Below are 27,299 nucleotides of genomic sequence, written 5' to 3'. Positions count from 1 at the left end.
AAACATTTATTATCTGAGGAAGTTAAAGCGCACGTTACAGGTCCCTATGTGGTCGAAATTACTCCGTAGCCCTCCACTATGTAGCTCCTCTTTCCATTTTGACTCTCATCTTCCTCCCTTCCCTTGCGGTGTGGTTCAGGTGTTGGTTGGTTGGTTGGTTCATAGGAAGGGAAAGGCGCAGTATCTGTCACACTTGCTCTGTGGACACCTGAACCGCGCCGTAAGGGAAGGGATGAAGGTGGGAGTGAAAGTGGATAGAGAGAAAGGGGGGCCGTAGTGGAGGGCTACGGAGTAATTTCGACCACCTGGGGATCTTTAACGTGCGCTGACATCGCACAGCACACGGACGCCACTTCGTTTCGCCTCCATCGAAACGCAGCCGCCGAGGCCGGGATTCGATCCCGGGAACTCCGGCACAGTAGTCGGGCGTCTTACCACTGCACCACCCCGGCGCAGAAACAAGTTTGACAGATACTGCGCCTTCCCTTTCCTGTGAACCAATTATTTATGTGTGGCGACCAATGTCGCTTCATTGCTAATCAATATAAGCTCAATAGGCTCGACATACCGAAATCAGAAGTAGCTCTCGCTACGTATATCCTAGCGTAGCCGAGTCACTGCCAATTGTTTTACGCAGCCTCCGATTATTTCTGACAGGCAATGCTGATTATACTAATACGACGCTAACGTTGTTATTGTTGTTGTGGCTGTAGGAAGAAGGAAAAGAAAATGCACGGGCCTGCTACTGGCTCTGTAGTTGAGCCACCTCCGCTCATTTATTTATACGAAGGGAAAGGCGTGGTAACGTCTCACTTGTTTTCTGTGGACACCTCAACTGCGCCGGAAGGGAAGGGAGGAAGGTGGGAGTGAAAGTAGAAAGAGGAGCCGTAGTGGAGGGCTGCGGAGTAATTCCGACCACCTGGGGATCTTTAACGTGCGCTGACATCGCACAGCACACGGACGCCTCTTCGTTTCGCCTCCATCGAAACGCAGCCGCCGAGGTCGGGTTCGAACCCGGGTACTCCGGCACAGTAGTCAGCCGTCTTACCACTGCACCACCCCGAAATAGAGAAGAAAAGGAAGAGACAGACGCGCGCCGCAACAACAGCCGTCGTCTACCACCGAAACGATGGCGGGTGCAATGACGGCCTACAACAGATAGAAATTCTGTGGCAGGCTAGCCCCCGCCGCAAGCGGTGACCAACCTGTCCCAGCCTCATCAGGGGAGTACCAGCCCCAGCCCCGTAAGGCCAGATTTTCGACAGAACGAGTTATGTAAGCTATCGATTCAAAACGCAGAATCTGCTGCATCCGGGCCCAGCGCGCCCGGGCTGCGTAAAACGCCAACGAAGTGCCTGTTTATATAGGCATCCCACCTGCAGTGACTGTACTTATCTTTATATTAAATGCTTTCACCACCACCACCCCCACACTCCACGGTGGACACCTACACGAAGCGGACATACAAATGTTATACGATTTTGCCAGGCTCGGAACCTCCAAATTAGTGCTCTCGCACTAACCACTGCTGGCTCCGGACGTACAAGGCGCTCAGACACTGGTTTGGGAAAGGAGACTGAGAAGTACACAGAGGTAAGTGTGCACGTATTGTTCTGTCATCTGTACATCATCATCATCATCATCATCAGCCTGATTATACCCACTGCAGGGCGAAGGCCTCTCCCATATTTCTCCACTTAACCCGGTTCTGTGCTAGCTGCATCCACTTGACCCCTGCGAACTTCTTAATCTCATCCGCCCACCTAACTTTCTGCCTCCCCCTGCTACGCTTTCCTTCCCTTGGAATCCAGTTTGTTACCCTCAGCGACCATCGGTTATCCTCTCTTCGCACTACATGTCCTGCCCATGTCCATTTCTTCTTCTTAATTTCCACTAGAATGTCATTAACTTGAGTTATTTCTCTGACCCACTCTGCACGCTTTCTATCTCTTAATGTTACCCCTACCATTTTTCGTTCCATAGCCCTCTGGGTTGTCCTCAACTTAAGTAGAACTCTCTTGGTTAGCCTCCACGTTTCAGCCCCATAGGTGAGTACAGGCAAGATGCAACTGTTGTACACTTTCCTCTTGAGCGATACCGGTAAGCTGCTAGTCATAATCTGCGAGTGCTTGCCAAATGCGCTCCATCCCAATCTTATTCTTCTTGATATTTCCTTTTCATGGTCTGGATCTGCGGTTACTACCTGTCCTAAGTAGACATATTCGCCTACTATTTCCAGTATTTCGCTACCTAATGTAAACTGCTGTTCCTTCCCGAGGCTGTTGAACATTACCTTAGTCTTCTGCATATTGATTTGCAAGCCTACCATTCTACTTTTTCTGTCTAGGTCATCAATCATTATTTGCAGTTCATCCCCCGAGTTGCTTAGCAAGGCAATGTCATCAGCAAATCGCAGATTACTGAGGTATTCTCCATCTACCCTTATCCCTAACTGCTCCCATTCCAAGTCTCTAAATACTTCCTCTAAACAAGCTGTGAATAGTACTGGGGAGATTGTGTCTCCTTGCCTAACACCTTTCTTTATGGGAATTTTATTGCTTTCTTTATGTAGAACTATGGTTGCTGTGCAGCCACTATATATATCTTCCAGCACTTTCACGTACGGCTCGTCTACCCCCTGATTTCGCAATGCCTGCATCACCGCCGAGGTTTCAACTGAGTCAAATGCTTTTTCGTAATCAATGAATGCTATGTATAAGGGCTGGTTATATTCCGAGCATTTTTCTATCACCTGATTGATGGTATGGATATGATCGATAGTAGAGTACCGTTTCCGAAACCCTGCTTGATCCTTTGCTTGATTGCAGTCTAAGGTTGTCCTGATTCTATTGGCGATTACCTTAGTAAATACCTTATACGTAACAGACAGTAAGCTGATTGGTCTGTAATTTTTAAGGTCCTTAGAGTCCCCTTTCTTGTGAATGAGGATAATGTTTGCATTCTTCCATGCTTCCGGTACCGTCGATGACACCAGGCACTGCGTATACAGGGTGGCCAGTTTTTCTAGCACGATATCCCCCCCGTCCTTCAGCAAATCTGTAGGTATCTGATCCTCTCCAGCTGATTTCCCCCTTTTCATAGTTTCTAGTGCTTTCTTGACCTCGTCCTTCGTCACTCATCTGTACATGTATAGATGCAAATAAACTTGAATTCAATTGGCTATTATTGTGCTGTATGCCCTGCCTCCGCTCCCGGACGTCTTCGCTGCTCCGAGGTTTTGCTCTGACGAGCTCTAAATATCCTCAGAATGAAAAACAAAGTAAAAGAAAAACTTTATTATAGCAAGACACAAAACTTCTTTGGTACGGTTAAGGGAGGAGGAAATGCTGGGGAGAAGCCAGAGTTCGTTATGTCCCAATGCACATGCATCTGCTGACCATGGACCGCATTGTGAACACTGACAAAATGTTCCTTTAGCCTTCAACTAGCCTTCCTTTAGCCTTCAAACAAAAAAGACGCACTGAGGGTTCGTTGGTTCCCGGCAAAGGTACTTGCAAGAAAAAACTATGCCACGTCGAGATTCAGTGTCATGGTGGGCTGTGTCCTTGTCTCATAGGGCGCCGGGCTCTCTGAAGACGGTGACTGCGTATTTACTGGAGGCGTGTCAACACTCAAGGGAGGAGGCGCCGACACAAAATCGCAGCCGGCACCATGCTGCTCGTCGACGCAAGGAACAAAGAACTGAGGTGGCGCCTGCGTCGTGGCGGGTTCCAGCATGGACGGAACCATCGAAGACGATGATGCGACAGAGTTCCCAGATCTCTCGCTGCCTACCACATTCTGCACATCTACATAACGTCTCCGTCGTTGCTTGTTCAGCTGGAAGCGGTTTTGCAGCGGATTCTGCAGGTGGTCACCGAAGCTGGAGTCCGGGGGTGGTGCCGTTCTCCGGCTGTCCAGTTCTTCGGGCGCGGCGTTCTTGTCTACCCAGCACTTTTTCCGCTCGTCCCACACGATTCCGGGGTCCCTGTCGTCGGGCAGGATCATTTGGTTGGGGCCCTTGGGAACTAACTTTTCCAAAGCACCGATAATGCCATCGACTAGCCACCTCTTCTTGTGAACCATGTGGCCTTGGCTCTTTGCAGGTCCGGGATGATCGGAGTCCGCAGGTGAGTGCGGCGATGACTGACTTGAATGCCGATTGTCCTGCTGGTCCGAAGCATCCTTGCCATCGATTTCGTTGACCGTATGCTCTCTGTACGTCCCACACTGCTGTTGCTGAGGCCCAGGGTAGATGCAAGCTTCATTGTAGTAGTCGAAACTACAGACCTTGCCCCTGTTTTTGTCGGTCTCATTATTCCGGTACTCCCCGCACTGCTGCTGTTGCGGAGACCCAGGGTAAGTGCGAGCCTCCTTGTAGTAGTCGAATCTACGAGCATCGGTGCTGGCAAGCGTGGTGGGTGGTGCTGAAATGTTTGCATACAGTGGCTCACTGATTGCCATGGCATGCGGCTCATCGGTCTCAGGATGATGATTGGCACTCACATAGTCGTACACATTCGAATGCTGCACCGTTGTCGACAATTCAGGCTCCATGTTTCTAGCATCTTCCGCAGGCAGTTGTGGTATCACAAAGGATGGCACGCTCGTTGGATGATGGAGGACAGTGTTGTTAGTGACGTGAGACACTGAGTCCCACTGCTTGTCAGATTCCGAGTCCTTGGTGTCGTCGATATATGGCGGCGCTGCAAGGAGTTTAGGGCTCATTGGCTGTTCGACGTGTTCATCAATTGTGTGCAGCATTGGGCTGGGTTGTCCGACCAAAGTTGTGCCCGCTTGCGAGTTGCTCCAATACGTGGCCGCATCGAGGCGCCAACTGAAGTGGTTCTCTGGCTCCTGCAGACTGGGTGCGTTAGCTCTGAACACCGAAGGTTCCGTGGTCTCCAGTAGACTTTGAACGCCGTCCTTATTGAGCATATTGTCAGTCCTGAACTGTGCACCATCTCCTAAATAGCCGTTCTCATGGACAGAACTATCGACAACCTGAGATACAGTGCCGTTAACAGTTTCCTGCAACTGTTCATTGACAATCCGGGATAAGGCAGCCAGCCATGGAGGTTCGCCGAGTTCCTCCAACTCTCCCAGCTCTTGTATGAAGCGCGCGTCATGATACTTTAGTCTGCTGGCTAGCTCGTACGTTTTCGTCGCTAGCTGCGCTGACCAGCAATGCCGGGTCAACACCCGCGCCAATACCTCGCAGTAGTGCAGCGCTTCATGCGCAAACCCGTACTCTGCAAGGCGCATGGCGAGAAGAAATTTGTAGGGCAGCAAATGCGGCAGCATGTAGCTTGTGTCAGCCAAGGACCGGGCGTACTCGTAGATCTCGGTGGCTTGGATTGCTTCGTTCGAGGCAAATTTGCGATAGGAAAGCGTCTGGTGGCAGGATCCTAGGAGCACGAGTTTGCTGGACTTGCAATCGTACGTACCGAACTCCACATGGGCAACCAGGTAGCAGAAATGCGCCGCTGCAAGGCAGCCACGGCTGGCGAGTGCGTCACCGAGAGTGACAATGTTCCGGGCGTTCGCTTCAGGCCGCGTGGACGGGTTGGAGAGGATCATGGCCAGGTGAGGCCTCCAGTCGCCCCACTTCTCGGCCGCTGCACAAGTGACAGAGGTGGGCTGCCGGCCGGAAAGATGGCGGTACAGGGTCCGTAGAGGATCGTTGATCGGTAGAGAATTGGTAAAGCGCGTCAGGGTTGCCGCGTATGTCTTGGCGTCCATCTTCGATGCCAAGCAGAGCGCGTGGCCCCACAGGCCATGCTTTGCTGCCCAGTCTAGAGCAGGTTTGGTGCGTCCGAAAAATAGGAACTCGCGAAATTTTGACACCGTGCGGCTTGAGCCAGTGGATCCGAGTCGGACGCTGTCGGACACTACGATGCCCTCATCAAGTGGTGTGCTGTCGCCATTGTCCGTACTTAGGCTTGTGCTCGTTGTATCGTCATTGTCCCATGGTACGTTACCCAGAAGTGAGGCGGCTCCAGCCGACTCTGGGGGTTCGTAGTCTCGAACTAGCAACTCGGCTATGTCCGAGCCCGAGACGAAGCCGTTTTGCCTCACCATGAGAATAAGCAGTTCCCACAGCAAGATCTGTGAATATCGGTCCGGCAAGGTAGGGTCCTTCGCAAATGACCTGATTTTGTCTTTGCAGAAGTGGATGACGTTGTCTTTGTGCGTCTCAGACTTTACGAGTGGCCCGGGGAATGCCTGGAGATCGCGAAATTGCGGATCACTTTGAAGCAAGTTTCTCAGACTGTGAATTTCGATAGGTTGAGGTACGTTCCTGCCACCGACGGAGGGCATCAACTTGAGCAGGCTGCTGACGCCACAGAATCGGACAAGAGGATGTGGTCGCGGGAATTTCGTCCCTTCTTCAAGACGGGGAACATAGTCGAGGGTCCTAGGACCATAGCTACAGTGTGCCCTGCTGGAAGAACTGTTATCAAGCTGCGGGTCCCTGCAGTTGAACGAAGGATCAGTGTGTTCGCTGATCGGTTGCATCAGCGATGTTCTGTAGCCGAGACGTGCGTAGTACGCGTCAACTTGCTGCCTGTAGGTAGGATTTGTCCTGTATAACTCGGCGTAATATGCGTAGTTATATCCTGAACGTAAAGCGTAGTCGTAGTGAGTGTGGTTGTGGTGGCCGTTAGCGGTCCCGAAGCCCCTCCTCTGGTCGCAGTGCGTGCTCCGCCACCGACCATCGTCTCTGTGCTTTCGGCATCCGGCGGCACCAAAGATTCTCCGAAGATCTGGAGGGGAAAAGTCAGACTTTCTGTACCGATGGAGTCCATCGCTCTGCCTTTCAAAGGAAGATGCTATGGAAGACCGATATGCTGGGCAGTCACTGCGTCGATTTTCGTAGCAGCAGACAGAACGTCCACCGCTGGAGCCTGACTGCTGCTCTTCCCACTCGCCGTAGCTGTGCTGTTCCCTCCACTGGCACCGGCGATTTCCGCAGTAGCCAGACTTGCCGTGGTTACTTGTGGATATCTTTGTTTGGTGCGTGCTTCTGTCTTCGTAGCGGTCGTATTTGCTGTGCCGCCTCCTTTCGTCGGGATAGTAGCTCTTTTTCTTTAAGCTATCCTCCACATCGTTTCTGGTTTCCTTATGGTTTTCATGGTCACCTCTTGAATCATCCTTCCGATCGCCTGCCCGGACGTGTTGGCGGTGCCTCTTCTGTTCCTGGACATCCCAAAAGTCTCCTTTGCCTCTCCGGTTGTCAACGACGTCAAAATTGTTAAGAATTTCGCTAGAATTCGGAATTCCGCCACTTTGTCGGTCTCTGGCTGAGAAACACCCGTTTCCATGCCCCATGTCCGTTGAATTTTTACCATCTTCACATTCTGCCGCATAGCGATAGCAGGCCAGGTAATCGTTGCTTGTCTTTCCCTCTTGATGATCCTGTCCTAGAACGTGTGACTCGCTGTCTTTTTCGCCTGTTTTCAATACCCAATCACAATGCGTAGGCTCAGAACTGCCACTCACAGTTGAACACTGGTCGAAGGAGGAGCGACGAGTTGGCCTAGAGGTCCCAAGAGGACGCGGGGCCGAAAGCAAGCGTTCCTCACTCCCCCGAGAAGCATGCGTTGCTGTGGAAGCACGTAGGATGCGGTCCTTTTCGCTACCCACCGAGGGTTCTTTCGCGGGGAGGATCGGCGAATCCTCCAGCAGAAAATCGGGCGAACACGCAGGTGGTATTATCGGGGATATTCGCTCAGCGATGCCTTGAATACCGTACTGCCATGCGGGAGGGTCCTGAAGAAACACCGACGACGGAGTCACCGTTCGCGACCCGCTGGAATGGCAGTGCCCCTTCGGAGCTAGTCCGTCGACGCCAGCAGCGGTATTTATCGCCGGATCACAAGGTACAGGTACACACGACGAATTCACTACGTCACTGTTCCATGCTCCTGTCACGGAGCCTGCCCTCGAGTTGGGCCGGCCAGGAGGGCTGGCGTTCCAGATTGGTGCCAGATTGATTGGTCAGGTGTCCGTCGAGCAGAGTACGTTAAGCCTAGCTGGGACAGAGGAGGCGATGTCTAGACGCGCACAGCTGACTGTGATAGGGACGTCGTCACACCGTACCGATGGGGTGGCTGCTGCGAGACGAGGGGCAGGGCTGGCCAGCGAGGCGACCTCAGCGCTTGACGAAGCGCCGGTGGAGGGCAAGGCGTCGGGCCGGATAAGACGAATCTTCCAAGCCAGCGTTCGATTACGCCTGCGCGAGCTCCGTCTTCCTTTTCTTCTCGGCGTTGCTCCACAGCAACTGCACCCCGGAATTAGCTTTACTTTCGTATGCGTCTGCCTGAACAGATAGGGCCAGGCAGTTTCAGACAGCGTTTGCTGACAGAATGAAAAAAATTAGTCAGCCGTGATGATCATACGAGGCGCGACGCACGTGATTGCTTATATATACTATGGTAGAATTAATATCAACGCAATATATGAACGCAGACTATCGCGCAGCCGGCCACATTACGAATTTACAGGACGGAACGTATCGCTTTTTCATACAGGGCAACATTTCCCGCGTGTGCCTGTGCCGCCAACGCGGTCTTGATGACGCGGTCTTTGTGACGTCAGCGAAGCCTCGCGGCCGGCGTCATGCCCTCATCCTTCATGCCGGCGTCCCGGCGTCGCATAAAACGCCCGCATAAAAAGCGTTCGTTGGTTCGTTACACATTTCTGTAACCGGGACCAGAATCGAATTAATAACCTACTTGAATGCGTAGTCTAATTCATAAATGATGTTTATTTTTATCATTTTACTGATATTTTATTTATAATTTATCGTAGCTTGCAGCCCTTTACAGTCCAATCCAATCCGCGTGCTGGAAAAAGCGGCAAAAAGCGGAGCGAATGTCTTCGATGTCAAAGTATACCTGTTAATTATTACATGAAAGAAACATATATGTGATGCACTGTGCTAATATATGCGGCTAAAGGCAACAATATGTTGGTTTCTCAATTCTGCTGCGAACTGAAGGATTTGTCGGCTACACCGTGGGCGGCTGTAATCCGCAGTTAGCAGACGACTGCCTTCTGTAAGCTTGGTCAGTCTCTCAAGTGTCGCAAAGCGATTGCTTGGAAGTCACGAGATGAAGAGTGTTCTAAAGCTAGACTTGCGGACTGCCAGGCTTTTACACAGTAGCCAGTCGATAAATTCAGTCAGTAGTATTGTGAAGGAGATCGTGGAAAACTCGCTCGATGCTGGGGCTACTAACGTCATTGTAAAACTGGTGAGTTACTACTGCCATGGTCTTCTCGCAAGGATTCAAAATGTGAACTTTAAGAGCCTGCATATGTGTACCTAACGCAGCTCAAATGACCACGAACACACAAATGAGGCAGCACAGCGCTTATATGTAATGTCGTCATTGGCGCGCAACCATGCGTCATTAAGTGCCACATGAAGCTGACATTGAATGACACGAGCTGAACTTAAACCAAATGTTTGCTTCTGTAGTTCGGTTCACGTCAGTTGACTCAGCTGTTGAGGGTAATCTCCCGGGGAAAGAAAGAGAGAAAGGCCTTGCCCGGTACAAAGTCGAAGTTACACTTTCTAGCAATATTACATGTCGCATTCACCTGAGCACAGTGCCGCCAGAAATGAAATTCCTCTGATTGTGACAGTTATAAAATTCGTCTGTTTCTAGAACTTGAACCTGAAAAAATTGATACACCAGTGCAGTTGACGCGTGCCTTTTGAGCTAACATTGGCATTAAATTTCTTATTTCTCTGAGCACACAACTTTCCTCTTCCCTGGCTTGTTGATAAATTTGTCCTTGCCCGACCACATGCCAGCGTGCCTGGTTAGCCGAGAATTGGTGGGGGACTGTTTCGGAGCGATGGTGGTCTCAAGTTCGCCCCACACGAAACAATTTTTTTTTCACTCAATTTAGATTTTGTATATATATATATATATATATATATATATATATATATATATATATTGGCGTGCTGGCATATGTTTTGTCCTCGTTTAGCTTTGTTTATCTTGGTTTAGCTTTGTTAGTCTTTTTCATCTGCAACTCCTCTTGTGCATCTGCATTCGCATACATGCACTTTGCTACTCGCTTAGCCACTAATTTTTTAAATTTTTGCCTTTGTTATCTTGCACATTCTCATTAGCATATACTTTAAGCTGCCACATTATGTGAAAGACCTCCTGACGTAGATATAAAATTCCGCTTTAAGTAAGCTGTGTGAACGTATCTGTGTGACATGTTTGACTCGGGACCGAAAGATCCCAGGTTTGATTACCCATTTCACCCTGTGCTGGCGACAGGAGTTGGCAGGAGTTGGTCTCGTGATATCACACAACCTGTCGACCAATCAGTGTTCTGTTGTCACCTGCCAGAGGTTCCAAAATAACGCATCACGGCCTTTTCGCTAGCGACCCATTTAGTGCTAGTGCACCAAAAGAAAAACCTTACCGACATGTCCAGGTTCCCACACGTGATAATGCAGTCACTTAGTTCAGCTATGTAATTGACTGCCTTGCTAGCATTGGGTGTGCGCTTAGTGATGTACCATGCACATTCTATTTTTAAGGAGGTAGTACTAGGTCTTCCACTCCACCAAAAAGCCATTATCTGTCTTTGAGTCTGTCTGGTCTTCGTCACTAGCATGCGTCTGGAAAGTTGTTGGCAGGCGACATAGCCGAGCATTAACTCGGGGGCGGGTTTTAAGAGCCTACTTGGGCATCCTTTTCGAGATGGGAACCATACTTTCCAGAACCTTTCGAAGCTCGAGTCAGACACGCTGCTCCTACCTAGTCCATACAGGCACTTTCATAGAGCTTAGTTGAAATGAGGCTTTTCATTTGCGTTGCTCCTTCCAACTTGGGCAGCAGATATCATATAATACATCAACAGAGGTAAGGCAGTTTAAACCAAGCAAAACTGTGTAAAGGGAAGATAAAGCAAGCAAATCTAGGGCTAACTGTGCTAGCACTTGAGAATTTGTGATTAGCCCCATGCTAAGCTGCCTGGTCATTCTTTGTTTTTTTTTTAGGTTGACTATGGCCTCGATAGAATTGAGGTTACCGACAATGGTCATGGTGTCACCGAAGAGGACTTACCCCTGGTGGTGCTTCCTGGCTATACATCCAAGATAAGGAGATCTGAGGATCTCTTGTCTCTTGCCACTTATGGATTTCGTGGACAGGCTTTGGCAGCGGTTGTTGCTGTGTCCCGAGTTACTGTTGCTAGCGGCCCTCAAGACAGTGGGCAGGGACTGGCACTAGGCTTTGACTTGCAGGGAAACATAATCTCACGCAAAGTTCTGCCTTGGAATGGAGGTAACATACTGAATGCTGCTTCTGACAAGTAATAATGATGTTGTCTTTAGGTTGGTTATTCGTTGACAAAGACTGTATTATGGCTGAGTAGAATGTGGTTGAACTTCATTGTAACAAAGTTATAATGGTGATAAAATTAGTTTGTCATAACTAGAAAGTGTGCTTTTTGGTTTTATCTGAAAAATACCAATAAACATTAGATTATAAAAAATAATGTGATGGGGATGCTGAAGCTAGATGAAGGCTGTTTTCGCTAGAAAACTTTTATACTCCTTCCCTTTTTAAAATGCAGAATTGCAGAGAAGGCACTAACAACAGTACTGCTGTTGTTTAAAACCAATTAATATGAAAATGTGGCCGCAAGGTTTCATTTCCTTCTAATAATGCAGTGGGCTTGGCAGGGGACCTAGGCACAGGCAGCCGACTTAGTTCTAGAAAAGCTTTTCTCATTTTACACAAATGTAGTGGTTGATGCATGGAATATATTTTTAAGACTATGGCGAAGAAAGAGAACCACATTGTGTTCAGCTTAGTTCATGGACAAGAGGATTAACCGTATCATCAGAGAGAACCAGATTTCAGCTCTTGCTGCTGCAAAGTGCAGTGCTGTCTACCAGCTGAACAAAATAGTATTTCCACAGTGAGCCCACAATGATCATTTTCTGTCAGGCAGTCACCAGTATCGTGAAGCATTAGCGCTCCTAGATTTTCTCTACATAAGCTGATAAGAGATGAGAGATAAGCTGAAATCACATGTCTAAGCTCTAGGATATTCCCAAAAAATTTTGAAGATTACTTTTAATATGAGGCATCCGCCTCGTTACTCGAAGTATTATAGGCACTTTCGTCTGTGATGAGAGCCTCCTATAGGAGGCGTTTCCTTTTTTAGATGGGAAACTCACCTTGCTAAAGAAGTGGAGACAGGCACTAGTAGAAGGCCACCAAGGCGTGGACAGCTTGATGAACTCAGTAGATGAGCGCCTAAGAATATAGCTGACAGCATCTACACAGCATCTGCACAGCCCAGCGAGCGTTACGGAGGCGCTCAGGGGGGCCTCATTGCGAAGGTCTATAGTATCTAAAATACTAATAACCAATGTGCATTTTCAATATTAGATGTCGTCAACATAAACATACTGACACAGTCTAATTCACCTAATTTATAAAGTCAGCAAGCCTACTGGTACAATGAACTTTGCATAGAATGTGTAACATTAGAATTGGTGCTCATTACTACTATCACCCATTTTTATAATGTTTAGGAATTTATTTTGGTGATAATCATTGTTTTTACAGTTTTCATCATGTAACTGTCCGAAAAACGCAAATTTCTCGAAAAGAAACAAAACGCCACAAAACGTCTGCTGGTTTCCCTCTGCATAAGCTCTTGAAAAGCCTACAACCTTAGTTATAACCACTATTTCATCTTGTACATAGCAACCTATTGTACTGTTACATTACTAGAACTGCAATTCTTTCATTGCAGTTACTAATACATTGTAGACTGTCTTGCTTAACAAGGCTTATGTGGTTGTCTAATGCAGTTATAGATCAAGGAAGTTCACTGTTATGACCTCCTAGTTATCACATCTAGTGTGATTATTTTTGCTGCTATATTAATTATCTCGTTTTTAAAGTATCACATTTTGTTAAGCAGTGACATTTTGGTGCTTTTAACTGCTTATTACACTCTGTAAATTAACAGTGCTGATTGCTTCGAGCGTAATTGTTACCTGCAGGAAGCACTGCTGTTGGGAACTAGAATAAATCATAATGTATGATTGAAATGTATTGTCACATTAAGTCAGTGTTATAATAAACTAAGCTTATAAGCAAATGATTTCTCTTTGTTATAATTTCCAGTGGAACTTTTGGAAGACTTGTATTAATACGAACCCATACCTTTAGGTGTATTCATGACGTGTTAGGGTAGAAGAGAAAATAGAAGCTTTCGGATGTCATCAAAAACTCGCACTATTCAGTCTAGGGGAAGTTCGCACCCACTGGTCATCAAACTTTAGCACATAGAATGTGTGTACAGCGCGGATATTACAAACTGGCTTTCAGAAACCATTTGTGCTCTTAGTGATAAGTTGGTAACTATAAGCATGCCATGATATATGATCTTACTGCATTGTGAAAGACCAAATTGGAACACTTTTATCTGAGCACACTTTGCTTTCCAGGAACTCGAGTGACTGTTGAAGATGTCTTTAAGAACATTCCTGTGAGAAGAAAACACATGGACACAGTGAAGGCCAAATCAGCACAGCTGAAGAAAGTTCAGCATTTTCTGCATGCTGTGGCCATTGCTTGTCCCGGTTAGTAAAAACAATAAGTGATGAGTGCAGTGTTTGTATGCAAGGCATTGTTTTCAGAGTTCACACCAACCTCTGTCACATAAATTTTAGTGTCAGTGGCTGTTTTTTTTTTTTCTGGTGCAGTGTTTGAAGAAGTTTTGACACCAAACTTGTGTACTCTTTATAAAGCCATTTCTTTTAGAGCTATTATCTGGTTTGGTTTAGTTTGGTTTGGTGGGGCTTCACGTCCCAAAGCGACTCAGGCTATGAGAGACGCCGTAGTGGAGGACTCCGGAAATTTCGACCACCTGGGATTCTTTAACGTGCACTGACATTGCACAGCACACGGGCGCCTTGCTTTTCGCCTCCATCGAAAAGCGGCCGCCGAGGCCGGGATTCGATCCCGTATTCTTGGGCACAGTAGTCGAGCGCCGTAACCACTGCGCCACCTCGGCAGGGTAGAACTATTATCTGTATTATCTGTTAAAGTACCCACTAAGCGGTCAGTGTTAAAGCTTTGACCAATTGAATTTTTGGCAGTTTGCTCAGTATTAAATACACATTTTCTGAGTGTAAGGTTTCCTAGGTTTGCTTGGCACCATAAACAGACGTTATGGCATCATTTGTTGACAACTTAGGCTTTGTTTTATTGGACATAATGGGTTAACATAGATCGTGATGCAATATTTTATGAGCATTCTCAGCATAACACAAGCACTGAATGCAACAAGTAAACGTTTCCTCAAGTTTTAAACTAATAAAACTTGCACAGTATACAGTTAATATTCTTTTGTACAACAGCAAAAAAGTTGCTTTTGTGCATGTAATGCAATGTTACACTACGTCTACTCATTGCAGCTGCAATTTAGGTACAGCTTCGTCTAAAGTGTGGCACTTGTTATGAACTTTCTTGTTTAAATTTGATTCGTTGAAAAGGAAGCTGAAATGCTTTTTTGACAATTTCCCGAGATATGCGCATTAGAATATATCAAAGTTGTAGATTAAGCTCATGAAGCGCTACCATATTAAGTTATGTCATAATCTACTATTAAATTTGCGACAATTTTCAGGCTTCTCTTCACAGCACTGCAGCAGTGTGGTGAAACTAGACAATGACGTCATTATGGGTGACATTTAGAGTTTCAACATCTTTCGCCCAATGCTTTCTGCTAGTCACCTGATGCCGCCAAACGACACCTCGCGACCATTACCTTCGTTGGTGTTGATCTTCTTCCTTAGAGCAAACGTTTCCGCGTTGGAAATGCATGATTATCTTTAGAGATTATCACTGGTGTCCCCACTTGTCACCGTGTTCTGTGGAGAAGCCTCAATGCCGAAATAGATTTATTTAGCGATTACGTCGTGAATTTAAATGCTAGGGCAAAATGGCTTGGCACAAATTAACCTTATCCTTCACACATTCGGCTCGATTAATTTATTTGAATTCTAAACTCTCTTTGGTTTCCCTTTAAGATATTCGAGTTTTGTTCACCATTGCTTAACTTCAGCAATTTTAGGTGCTCAGAATTCTCACGTGCTGCTATTTATTGTTTGACTAGAATATGAAACTTTCTCACTAAGATTTTTATGTACCTCTCATGTCTGTTGAAGTAGTACAGGTAGTGTAATTGCGAGCAGTTAAACGATTTCCTTTATAACAGGTGTTGGCTTCAGTCTCCACCACAACAAAAGCATTGTCTGGTCAAAGGTGCCCGTGAAAACCATGCGGGAGGCCATCGGCCAGGTGTATGGCATCAATGCCTTGCAAGGGATGCACTATAATGAAGCTCATGATGATGACTCGGGCACGGTAAGGGGCACCTGCAATATTCCACTTCACTGTCTCATTTATCAAGCATCAAAGAATATGTCAAGGCAGAGAAACGTTTTATTTGGAAAACCACCCGTTGGGTCCTATACATATGATTGCTTTTCTGTCTTTTTTCTATGCCCTCTGCTTCCTACTTTTTGTTCTTTTTTGTGTGCCATGAGCCATCTCTCTCACACACACACACACATGCACGCACGCACGCACGCACGCACGCACGCACGCACGCACACACACACACACACACACACACACACACACACACACACACACACACACACACACACACACACACACACACACACACACACACACACACACACACACACACACACACACACACACACACACATCCTTATCCTTTCCATAATCCTTTCTCCCCCTTTACATTAGGTGTTCTGTCTCATCTAGCAAAAGCTGGCTCCGTGAAAATTTTCGGAATCATTTTCAGAACAATTTTCAGGATCATTTTCAGAATTCTTTTCTTCATAATTTTACACTCTTCGCATCATAATGACTCATTATTACCATTTATCATTTTCTGTTTTCTTGTGTCTGTCCTTGTGTCTTCAAACCAATTAGACAAATAAATGCACAGTTCACTAGACTATGCTTGTTGGCATTTAAGAATGTACTATTTATAGTCTGCTGTCAAATGTAATGGATGTATGTCACATTAAGCACTTCGCACCAATAATTAGAAGTTGTGCAGTATTTGCTTTAACAGTTTTACTGCATGTTTTTAGTTTATTCTTTAATATATTGTCACATGGTGACAAGCCCAGTAGCCACAAATGAAGACACTGGCGTTGCACTTGAAACTCTTTATTGGCTGACTTGCACCCGCAAAAGAACTAAGAGAATCGGCGGCAGCGATAACAACAAATGTGCTCATTAATCGTTGAACTAAGAATGTCCGTTTCTTTCGTCAGTGCTCAATTTAAAGCGGTGAAGAAACATCTAGATAAAACCGTGAACAGTAACTAGCATAACCTGGAACATTGTAGAAATACAAGCGCATGGCTGAAATTCTTCGTGATATGTCTTGAATCATCTGCCACAACAAAGGAAATTATAATTGCGTGTCTCGTGACAACGAGCATGAACAAACAAAGAATATAGAATTGATCTGTGCGCTAGATTCACAATGATAAGACTGCATGCTGGCGGCTGTTGAAAAAAAAAACAGATAAATATTTGAAAGGTTCGCGACAATATTCAGTCCCCTAAGCAGAATATACATGCAGTAACATCAGAAGGAAGTGTTTAATTGGATGGGCCCATCTTTATATCTTACTTGGCACACATTAACACCAAGAACAATATGGAAATTTTTTTTAAACCCCTTTGGCTGGTATACAACCAGTGCTTGCAACCCATTGACTCTTAATTTCTTCTCTGTTCCGCAGACTATAAAACTTTTTGCTCCAGCCATGGGTACAGGAGACAAGGAAAAGCTGCTATGCAGTTCAGAGCCAGATAAGAGCATTTTTTTAGTAAATGGAAGACCAGTTTATATCAAAGAGCTGAGCCAGGTAAGAGCTCCCTTCTGATCTGTAAGCCTCTTGCCAGTATTTGAGAAGACTTCCAAGCCAATCATATCCCCCTTCTTTTTTTTTTTTTTTTTGTTGATTGAGGTGATGAAATTCTGCTGACTGAAAAGTTCACAAGTCTCTACTGCAACCAGTGTGGGGCTTTCTGTGTGATCGACTGTTGTTTTTTTTTGAATGGCTGGAGATGACCCTATTTGGAGTGCTGCATTTTGTGACCAGAAATTGTATTAACTGTTACAACTATTCTTGCAGGAAATTATTTCTGTTGCTTTTTAATGTCTTTTAGGTAACATTTCAAAACTCACCTCTATTTTTTGGTAGATATAATTTCTGATGTGATAGTTGGAAAAACTCACTAAAATACTTAAATTATGGTGTGTCATTCTTGCTTATTATTTTATTTAAATTTAATAATTCAAGGTTTCGCGGTGCAAGGTATTACGTCAACTTAGGTTTGAGATTTCTTCATTCCAGCTCCTCCAGAAGGAGTTTCTTTTGGCGCTTGGGGCACAAGATGGCAGTGCATCAAAGCATCCCATCTGTGTTGCCTCAATTGAAGTTTCACCAAGCGAACTTGACGTGAACTTGGAACCAGACAAGACTGCCGTCGCATTTGCTCGGAAGGTAGGAATGGGGGGACTTTTTAAGTTGCTGCATTGGTTATCAGACTTGCATGGAGGAGGGAATTCTCAAATTGAGAATAGAAATAATGAATTGCAGCACTTGAGCATTTAATCTTTCGAAACCATTAAAAACCATAAAATAGTTCAGTATAACTGTATGAAATCCTCAGTGCCGAAGGTATTTTAAACTAAAAAATAAGTGTAGATTTTCAAAGTTGTTATTAGAGAGTGGTAGTTCTCACAGCCATAAGGTGACTCAGATGCGTAGCTGAGCATACTGAAGAATGGGTTCATTGAGCTGTAGTGCCCTAATCATGTCAACAGACAAAAGGGGAATGTCCGATCTTCTCTTTTTTTTATCAATAAAAGCACCATAGAGATACAAGCTAACATGTTATATGCTACTCTTGTTTATAGTGGGCAGCTGAAAACTTAAGCAAGCATTACAAAATGAATACAACTAATAACCATTTTACAGCAGGCGTGCAGAATACAGACTCCACACCACAGGTGGTCATGTGACATTTTATGCCACTTGTTAAAGAAATATGTGCACTCATTTTCGTTAAGTGCTAAAATTGTGGGCTAAATTCACCTGGATCCCAGTTGTTTTATGTGTGATGGCCTAATTTATTTTGTGGATAAATTTGTTCCACTTCTTTTTTAAGAATACCTCTGCTCTTAAAATTTGTTTTGCTGTTGCTCTCTGTCTATGCAGTACTTAAAAATAATTGGTAGCTTGAAATGATAATTTTACTTCTTGTGCTCAAAGTGTGAATTTAATTCTAGAGTACATTGGATGACTCCAAAAATGAACTTCTCAACATGTTGTGTCAAACTGCTTAATCAAAGGAAAAGGATTGTAATGCTTACATGAAATAGTTTCTCGTACTTACGAGATACGCAGTAGGTGTGCAATGAGGTTCTGTTGTGTTAGATCATTTTTGAGAAGCTCATATTTCCTTCATTTTCTTTTTGTTTGTCTGGTGCTCACATGCAGTGAAAATGTTGGAACAAGCTATGTCAAATCAGTAGTCACAGAAGGACTCTTGCCAGAGAAATGCATTATTTACTGACTATGCTAGAGCTTGTGAGCAGCGACTTTACTAGTTTATGTACACTGTCACATGCTCTTTAGAGATGCTGAGAGGATCTGATGTTGTAATAGTTTTCTTGTTCTGATCAGTAAGCCACAGTGAGTGGATGGGGCAGAGAATACAATTATTGTTCTAACAGATTTGTGTCTCTTTATTCCAACTAGGATTCAGTGTTCGAGCTATTTTCAAATTTAGTCAAGAAAGCGTTCAGCACCACAACCCCAAAAGAAGGCACCAATGACCTCACCAGTGAATGCAGTACAGAGCATCCATCAGCTCAGAATGAATGTCAGAGCAACCTGGAAGTAACAGATAATGGTTTAGACCACCTGTTTGATGACTTTGAGATGCCAGAGAGTGTCTGTGAGGACTTGGAACGCCAGATGAGCAAGGAACTACCTGCCACTCCCGATGGAAACAAGGAGAATGAGTCATCTTTTGCTGTAAAGACTGTTGCCCCTCCAACAAGCGAAGTAGAGCTTGCGCAAGCTGTGAGCAAAAATGTACCAGAAGCGCAAGTTGAGAAGACTGTGACGCCTACGAAAAGGTCAGTGGCACCACTACGAGTGCCCGAGAGACAAGCGTCACTGTGGTCGCTTGGCATCCTTCAAAACTCGCAGGGGAAAACAGTAGCGGTGAGCAAATTCTTTGGCAAAAGGCCTTTTTTTTTTTTTTTTGTAGTTTCAAAATCTATAGAACCATTCAAATGTACCTGTGGGATTGAACATTGGAGGATGTGGCAGCTATTATAGCAACTCTAATTGTGAAAGAAGGCAAGATAAGATATGGCCAGACTAGTGCTTCTAGTCCTGAGCTGCGAGCTGTTGCAAGCTTGGACATCGGCCAGCTGGCTAGGTATTTCATGTTTCAGTATGGATATTGATGCCCACTTGCAAACCTCTTATAATAGTTAATAAAGGAGTAAGTACTGAGTGACATCCACCCAAGTGTAGCCATACGGCTACAAAGGAAAGCTATACAACTTTCTCAGAAACTTCTTAGTTAAAGAAAAATTTGTTCTGGTTCGGGGACCAGTTCATCTACACAATAAATGCTAACTGCACAAAAATGCAATATATAACTGGTGCAAAGAAATGCTGTTCGTGCTTTGAACCTTTTATTTTGCCACCCAGTTGTGACAGATTAGCTTTGGGAAGTCACAGCTGCATTGCAGGCACTTACGGGAACAGACTGTGGTAATGCAGCAGGCTGCCACTGAGGAATTGCTTAAACTGCCTTTGTTATGTGCTTTCAACCAACTTTCAATTTATTTAATGTTTTGCTTGATGCTTTACTAAGTGTGTGAAGTTTAGCTGACTGTCTCTCAGTTCACCTCGTTGGGTGCAAATCATTTGATGCGAACACAAAATACCTGAAGTAAAACAACATTTCCAAAAAATAGATGTCGTGTCAGCATTGGCATTGTTCTGAAGGGTCGTTAATTTCTATATTTTACTGAAATGTTAATTGTCGTCGTATCTGGCAACTGCTGCAACGTGAGGCATTAACAGTGTGACGGATTGGTATTATCAGAGCTGTCTGATGTGTCTTGTTACAGTGCCATTTTTTTTTCCCTTTCCGCTCTTGATTGCACTTCCCAAAAGCTTTTGAAACTGCCCGCCGTGTGGCAGAGGCGATGGGCCTCTACTGGTGGTGTTAAAAATTTGTGGCAGGAACCAACAAGGGTGGGAGGTGGAAGTGTAGCTGAGAAGAGGCCCATGCTCAGCCCGGCAAAGGACCGCACACCCTGCAAGAAGATGCGGACACCGACAAAAACATTGAGCGTTCGGGGGTGGCTGAAAGATGTGCTTGGCACCCGGGAACGCTCGGCCAAGGAAATCTTCTGTGCTCACAGAAAGAAAGAGAGTGAGTTGCATCACCGTCGGCCATTGACCTTATAGTGCCTCTGTCTGTTTTCTCTGGGGCCACTCTGTACCTATGAATTTCCTGCAGTCATCATATTTTCTTAATCTGTACCATATCCTGTTGCATTTTTGCCCTACTGGTGTTCACTCTATCACGTTAGTAGTTGATTGCCAGTTGTGCATTCTGCCTACTACATGGCTTATTATCCACGTCGGTTCATTTATTAAATTAACCTTAATTCTTAATTTCTGGTCATGATAATTAGTGATAGCAACTCAAAAAGATAACAAGATAATTTGTAATTTTTTTTTGTTTCTCAGTTTTATCACAGGTACCGGAAATGCCGTTGATGGAGCTTAGTGAATGTCTTGAAGAAGAATGGACATCTCTGACTCCTGACGAAAAACAAAACTATGAAACACAAGCTAAAAATGCCTCATCAGCTTGGTAGGTGTCCCATCAGGTACCAGAAATGTTGTGCAGTATTGCTTTTGATGAATAGTAAGGGGCACAATGTGCAGAACAGAGGTTGCACATGTGTTCATTGATACGGAGATGTGTTTATAGTTGTGTCGTGAATCATCTGTAAATTTTTTTTACTTTGATTTCCACCAGTGAAAAGCCAACAACTGCACAACAGCAGCCACGAAAAGTCAGTGGTGCAGCAAAACATGCCACAGCTACCTGGAAGAAGGTGGAGCTCCAATTTTCCATGAAGGATCTCAAAGAGTGCTTTGAAGATTACTGTCACCTCAGGTGCTTGGATTTTGTTTGTGACCTGCACTGTGGGCTGGTGTGTAAACCCTCAGTCTGGCAAAATAAACTATGTATGCTAGAGAGAGAGGAAGTTATTTCATGTAAGGAGAGGTGGAGAGGTTTGCCGGTGGTAAAGAGACCGTGCCTGCTACTCGGAAATGTGACAATGTTAGCGAGTGAAGTATGCTTCCATAGGCAGCTGTTTAGTTCGGAAGGGTTGGACATGTGTATTTGCTGATTGGCCTTGGTTTATTAGCCGTACTGGTCACGCTGTAGTTGTGTACTCAAGCTGCCAGGATTTGTAGTTAGGCATGCAGGAAGCGCCTCTCAAACTTCGCCGACAATGTACCGCTGCATTGGCTATTCTTCTAAATGTATTTTTTTTACAATTTCCTAGAAAATGCGCTCGCTCCCAATTTGTGCAAGGAAGCCAGCCACTGGTGACATACGATATTGCATCCATGATGCAAGAAAACCTTCTCTGTTGCAGCATAGGTCACAAAGTATTGAGAGAGATTGAATAGCTGAGAAATGCGTGACAAGGAATTAGTGAGAAATTGACAGAGTTGATGGTTTTGCAGCAAGACCATCAAAAATTTGCTGACATGATATGGATTGGTGGATAGTTATTTGCATGTAACGAATTTCCATCATAAATAATACTTTGAATGAAATGCAGCTACATTCTGTAAATGAGCGAGCACAGTCGGTGCAATCAGATATGCAATAGTATATTTAAGACAGAAAATTTGCACAATAATTTCCCGTTTTAAACATATTGAACCATCTAGCCCAAATCAATGTTTTTTTAAATCAGATATGCAACACACTACAAGAATATTGATTGAAATAGCCAACGCGATGTGTTAGTTGCTGTTCGTGTTTTCAGAAGAAGAAAAAAGCGCATTTGTTGGTGCTCTCTTGGTGCAGCCAGCAGCCGCCCTGCCTGGACACGACTTTGGTGGGCCCACTTCAAGGGTGTCCCGGTGATGCCTGGGTCGTCTGGCACAAAGCCAGGCTTTGCACGCTGAATACTGTGCGTCTGCGCGAAGCAGTCACATTCAGGAGACTTGTGGCAACTTTCCCACTTCCTTCGGAAAAGGCTGACCCTCCGATGAGTCTAACAGCTAAGTAAGCATTGTTACTTGATTGTCCTAGCCTGCAGGTGCACTGTGATTTCTGCTTTTAAACTGAACTAACTAAACTCTTCCTCTCTGTATGATCATTTTAGGCAAAAAACAGGTGCTTAGAAGCTTTGAGTTCACGGTGTGCATATCGACTGTAGTGTTAAATACTTTTTTTTTTCGGAGCCGAGTATAATACTTTACAATGGCTTTATGTTAGCATGGTTCTGTGACTGCAATTGAACTTGCAGGAGCTTTTATTCCGTAAACTGTTCAGGAACTGAACCATTCTTTCTTTCTCATATGAGGGGGCTGTTGATGAAATTACAATCCTTAATGGGAGTATGTTGAATACTCAATTGGAGTACAAGAAATTTTTCTGCAAGTGTACTGTACTTTCAGAGGTAGGAGTCATGGTATATTGTATAAGTTGTACCATCCTGAAAAAATTTCTATTTACAGAAATATCAGGCCTTGCATGATGAAACTACTTCGACAAATCCACGCATGTATACACAATATTTGCTGGCCAAGGCATGAATAGTGGATGGTGTTCGAATTATTCTCACCAGACTTAGCTGCGAAGTTACCGGTGGCCATGACCTTTTGGCTCCGAACAACGCCAAGTATTGTTAAATGATGGAATTCAGTGTCTGCACAGTGTTTTGTGCAGGCGTCTAGTGAAACCTCGCTACAACAAAATAATGGATGTAACTAAGGAAGAACTACTCCACTTGAAGCTCCTGTAGGAGCGCATCTATAATAAGCTGCCCCATCTTTGCCAGGTAAAATTTTCCTAAAAGTTGGTTACTACAAACTGTAAACGAACCCCACTGGGCCATTTTGCACTGAGTGTGTATACATTTGTTGAGGTGCTAAATTATGTACAAAGCAGAGGTGTTGGTGTTGGTGTAACAAATTTTTCTGTGCACCCTTCATTGTGGAAACTTGGGCACACAGCTCACGGAATCATGCTTCTTATAGCTACTCCTCAGGCAGTGAAACTTCCTGTTGCATAAAATATGACTGTGTGCTGGATCTGTTCTGTTGATAGGGGGAGGGGGTATACCGATGTTCGGCAGTGTTCTTGGTGCGTGTTCAATTCTCCATCCAGAAAATGCGGCAGCAATTTGCCCTTTCTCTGTGTAGTGGCCTGCAAGCCTGTTTGCATGCTGCTGCTGTGACCAAGGTCACCCATGCAATGGCTGTAACAAAGCAATAGCTATAACGAAGAGATCTAGAGTCTCCTTCCAAGGAGAGGCCAAAGTTGAGCAGTGTATATTTATAGTTATGTGAAAAAATTTAAAGTGCAGTGATTGTACTTTGCCATAATTAATACAGACTTCTGCCATTCCACAGCAGAAAAGCAGACTTATGCACCAGAAATGCAGTAGTTGCTGTAACCACAGCAATTCTCAACTGTGATTCAAATTTTGTTTTCTAGATGTTTCCACTTTTTTTTGTTTCCACTCTCTTTTACACCAGTGTTCTAGGTGGCGATTCATTATGGAACACCCTGCTGAACATGAAGAAGGAGTCTCGAGACGCATCTGGAACCCTGTACGTGACGGATCCACTTCTCACCTGCAATGGCTTCCATGTCAGAATTTTGGCAGGTGCGTGGAACAGCCCATGTTGGGATCGCATGCAGGGTGTTTTAAATGACCTGCAGAGGCTAGTACAATACAAATTCATTTCCTGGGAGGATGCTACAGATAGTTCCATTTTCTTTCTTTCTAAAAAATCTTTGCCTCTTGTTTCGACTGGGCAGCATTTTCTTGGCTGTAAAATTCAGAAAATATTTCTCGGAACCCAATGTGCATGGGCAGGTGATGTCTAACTATGCTAGTCAGCCTGAACAGTTCGGGGTTGCATATAGCGGGGTTGAGAACCCCACTATAGTAAACATAGATATACTAGTAAAAACTCTGATATAATAAATTGAAATTGAAGCTCCAGTTCATCTCCCATAGATGACTGCAACTCCCTCCCCTTTATAGTAAAGACATTTTTGGTAAAACTCGGCTGTAATAAAATGTGTCATCGCCGCACGCGCGCTTACTACCAGACTTATCAAACTTCTTTTTTTTTCGCAGTCACGTTTCCCTCATGATTAAAAAGGCTTCCATAAGATGTAAACAAAAAATCTTATAGTTGAGGAAATAAAATGGCACAGAGACTATAGAGAGAGATGGAAGGTATTTGTTTTTTCGTTAAGCTACAAGACAGGTTCAGTAAGTAGCCATTTAATTACCAGACAGCATCTAGGACCATGTCATTGCCAATAACTGATATAGTAAAGATTTTTGCTGGCCTCAGTAACTTTGCTATAAAGGAGTTCTACTGTAGTATTGTAAATGTTTGCAAATAACTACTCCATTTATCTTACTGTTGTTCCTATTGATACCTGTAACAGTTGTGTAAGAATTAAATATGGTTACTAATATTACACAATTCCCCAAAAATCCAATATTTCTTGCACAATCACAGGAAACTAAAGGCCTTCAAGCATAACATTGCTGGATCTATTGAATAACTGCAGACAGCTTTTTGCAGTAAAAAGACAAGATCACCATAGGCACTTGTCACATTCTGACAGCATCACTAAGTAAAATATTTAATATACCAATATATATATTGAATCGAATTCGTCAAATTGTTGACACATTACGAGTAACCAGTCCCGCCGGGATGGCGTAGTGGTTAGGGCGCTTGACTACTGTGCCTAGTGATGCGGGATTGAATCCCGGCCTCGGCGGCCACTTTTCGATGGAGCGAAAAACTTGGTGCCCGTGTGCTGTGCGATGTCGGTGCACGTTGAAGAACCCCAGGTGGTCGAAACTTCACTACGGCGCCTCTCGTACCCTAAGTTGCTGTGGGATGCTAAACCCCATAAATCATGAGTAACGAGTTAGCCACGTTCGTAACATAGGCTACTTAATCTGGTCCCAACTGCAGTAGTAACCAACTTATGACATTTTCAAGAAAGCCCTTACAAGAGACCTACTCTTGGCAATAAGTTTTTTTGTCCATTTTTCGCTTCCAGACTGCAAAGCAGAAATCTTGCAGCTACCCAAGGACCAAGCTCTGTCTGAACTTGTGCAAATTCTGAAGCTGGTCTCGTTGCACGCGTCTCCCACTGTGGCGAGTAGCCGCCTGCCAAGAACAGCAGCTGTCCTCAGAGAGGAAGCAACGCGGATGGTCCGAAACATGGCACCGAAAATGTCCAGAGACGAGATAGAGGAACTCTTGACTGAAGGGCAAGGCGACCTGCTACAGGAACTTTGTGTCCACAACAGGCCAGTTTGCACACAGTTCTTCGACATGAGCACAAGTACTGGCAGCGCTGCCAAGGACAGCCTCACGCAGCAGATTGTACAGTGAGAAAAGTTCATTTTATTCATAAGTTCTGAAGTTAAAATAAAGAATCCTAAGAAAAAATACACAGACACATCAACCATGGCATGTAATACCCTTTTGGCTGTTTTTTTTTTTTTTTGTTCTTTTCTTAATAGTGTCAACATAGCACGGAATCCAAATTTGTGGCCCTGCCACGGTGCTTAGGGCACTCTACTTCTGTGCCCAAGGATGTGGGATTGAATCTCGGCCGTGGCAGCCAGTTTTCGATGGAGACTAAAAGCTAGGTGCCAGTGAGCTGAGCGGTGTCTGTGCACGTGAAGGAATCCCATGTGGTCGGAATTTCTGGAGCCCTATGCTAAGTCGTCTCTCATAGCCAGAGGCACTTTTGGACGTTAAACCCCATAAACTAAACCAAGTTTGTAGCCTTTGGGACTTCAGTTATAACAGAGGCAGTGTTTCTACAGTCAAGGCTACATAACATACATCAATGCAGAGGCTACCGCAACAGCAGTTAGAAGAAACGCTATCAACACAGGTTAATTGTTTTCATGACTTGCTTGTCAATTCTCCTATTCGAATGAACTTCTGTTTCACAATGTACGGTATAGTTCAGCAATGCTTTATTTGGACCAAACACCAGAATACGCAAAATTTAACACCTCTGCACTAAAGTTCCATGGACGAAAAATGCATTCGTCATTCCTTTATTCACCTACTTACACTTTGTACAGGTACAGCAGTGGAATGTTGGCCACAAGAAATGTTTGCCACATTAGGTGAAAAAGACTACGGACATTACACAGACAGGTACTAAAGGACAGGACACTAAAAATTGTCACAGCTTGTAAATATAAAACGAACACTTCTTATGCGGGTAAAAGAGTGTAAATGACTACACACACAAATATATTGCTTAATAAATAGCTCAACCACTGAAAATAAAATGTGTGTGTCTGTGGAATGTCTCGCAGAAATTTTATTCTATATAGTTGCATTCATCTTAAGCCAAGAGTTCTGCCCTAGTAGATATAGTACAACTTTAAAAAATAAGCTACATCCTATAGCAAGCTGCCACACAGGCATACAATCTTCAAACATCTCTGCTGTATACGACGTACACTAAGTATGAGATTTCTTCCCTCGGCTTCACCACAACTCATTATGACATTAGCACATTAATAAATTAATGGCGACTGAAGTACATAAATATTCCATGACCTTGAAAGAAGAATGAAATAAATAAGGCTCTGATTACAGCAAAGAAATGGAAGGTTGCTGCCTCAGTCGGCACTTAAACTACACTACGAATAGGCAATGCTAAAAAATAAGGAAATGCTTGGAAGATTGTTCCATGCTGCCCTCAGGAACATTCAAAGCTTTGGTGAATGTATTGCAATAAAATTGTTAAAGGCTTCCTTAGAGCCTGCCGCATCAATATATCGCAGTAACATCATTAAAAGCTTCCTCTGTA

At 44.6% G+C, this 27,299-nt stretch overlaps 2 protein-coding genes across 2 annotated transcripts; one reads left to right on the top strand and one right to left on the bottom strand.

Annotated features, from left to right (window-relative positions):
• Positions 1-3,185: 3,185 nt before the first annotated feature.
• LOC146182246 (uncharacterized) lies at positions 3,186-8,562 on the bottom strand. The gene has a single exon (XM_084577302.1). The coding sequence runs from the start codon at positions 7,330-7,332 to the stop codon at positions 3,526-3,528; it is 3,807 nt and encodes a 1,268-aa protein (XP_084433428.1). The 5' UTR covers positions 7,333-8,562; the 3' UTR covers positions 3,186-3,525.
• Positions 8,563-8,841: 279 nt separating this feature from the next.
• On the top strand, positions 8,842-27,246 carry LOC146182245 (PMS1 protein homolog 1-like). The gene is made up of 13 exons (XM_084577300.1): positions 8,842-9,257; positions 11,036-11,321; positions 13,508-13,642; positions 15,283-15,431; positions 16,859-16,984; positions 17,477-17,626; positions 18,887-19,357; positions 20,396-20,588; positions 20,909-21,035; positions 21,204-21,344; positions 22,275-22,475; positions 23,954-24,084; positions 25,515-27,246. The coding sequence occupies exons 1-13, from the start codon at positions 9,117-9,119 to the stop codon at positions 25,850-25,852; spliced, it is 2,589 nt and encodes an 862-aa protein (XP_084433426.1). The 5' UTR covers positions 8,842-9,116; the 3' UTR covers positions 25,853-27,246.
• The last annotated feature ends 53 nt before the right edge of the window (positions 27,247-27,299 follow it).

Source organism: Amblyomma maculatum, chromosome 8 (genome assembly GCF_055883805.1).
Source record: "Amblyomma maculatum isolate TAMU_Amacu chromosome 8, ASM5588380v1, whole genome shotgun sequence".
NCBI lineage: Eukaryota > Metazoa > Arthropoda > Arachnida > Ixodida > Ixodidae > Amblyomma > Amblyomma maculatum.
The sequence above is the reverse complement of the archived record's forward strand: the minus strand, read 5'-3'. Positions and strand labels throughout refer to the sequence as shown.

What these genes read in the sequence shown, in the direction of transcription:
- LOC146182246 (XM_084577302.1), bottom strand. Translation starts at nt 7,332, where the DNA reads ATGGGGCATGGAAACGGGTGTTTCTCAGCCAGAGACCGACAAAGTGGC.
- LOC146182245 (XM_084577300.1), top strand. Translation starts at nt 9,117, where the DNA reads ATGAAGAGTGTTCTAAAGCTAGACTTGCGGACTGCCAGGCTTTTACAC. An exon ending in ATGATGATGACTCGGGCACG is followed by an intron (nt 15,432 to 16,858) that starts GTAAGGGGCACC and finishes TCTGTTCCGCAG; the next exon opens with ACTATAAAACTTTTTGCTCC. An exon ending in ATATCAAAGAGCTGAGCCAG is followed by an intron (nt 16,985 to 17,476) that starts GTAAGAGCTCCC and finishes TCTTCATTCCAG; the next exon opens with CTCCTCCAGAAGGAGTTTCT.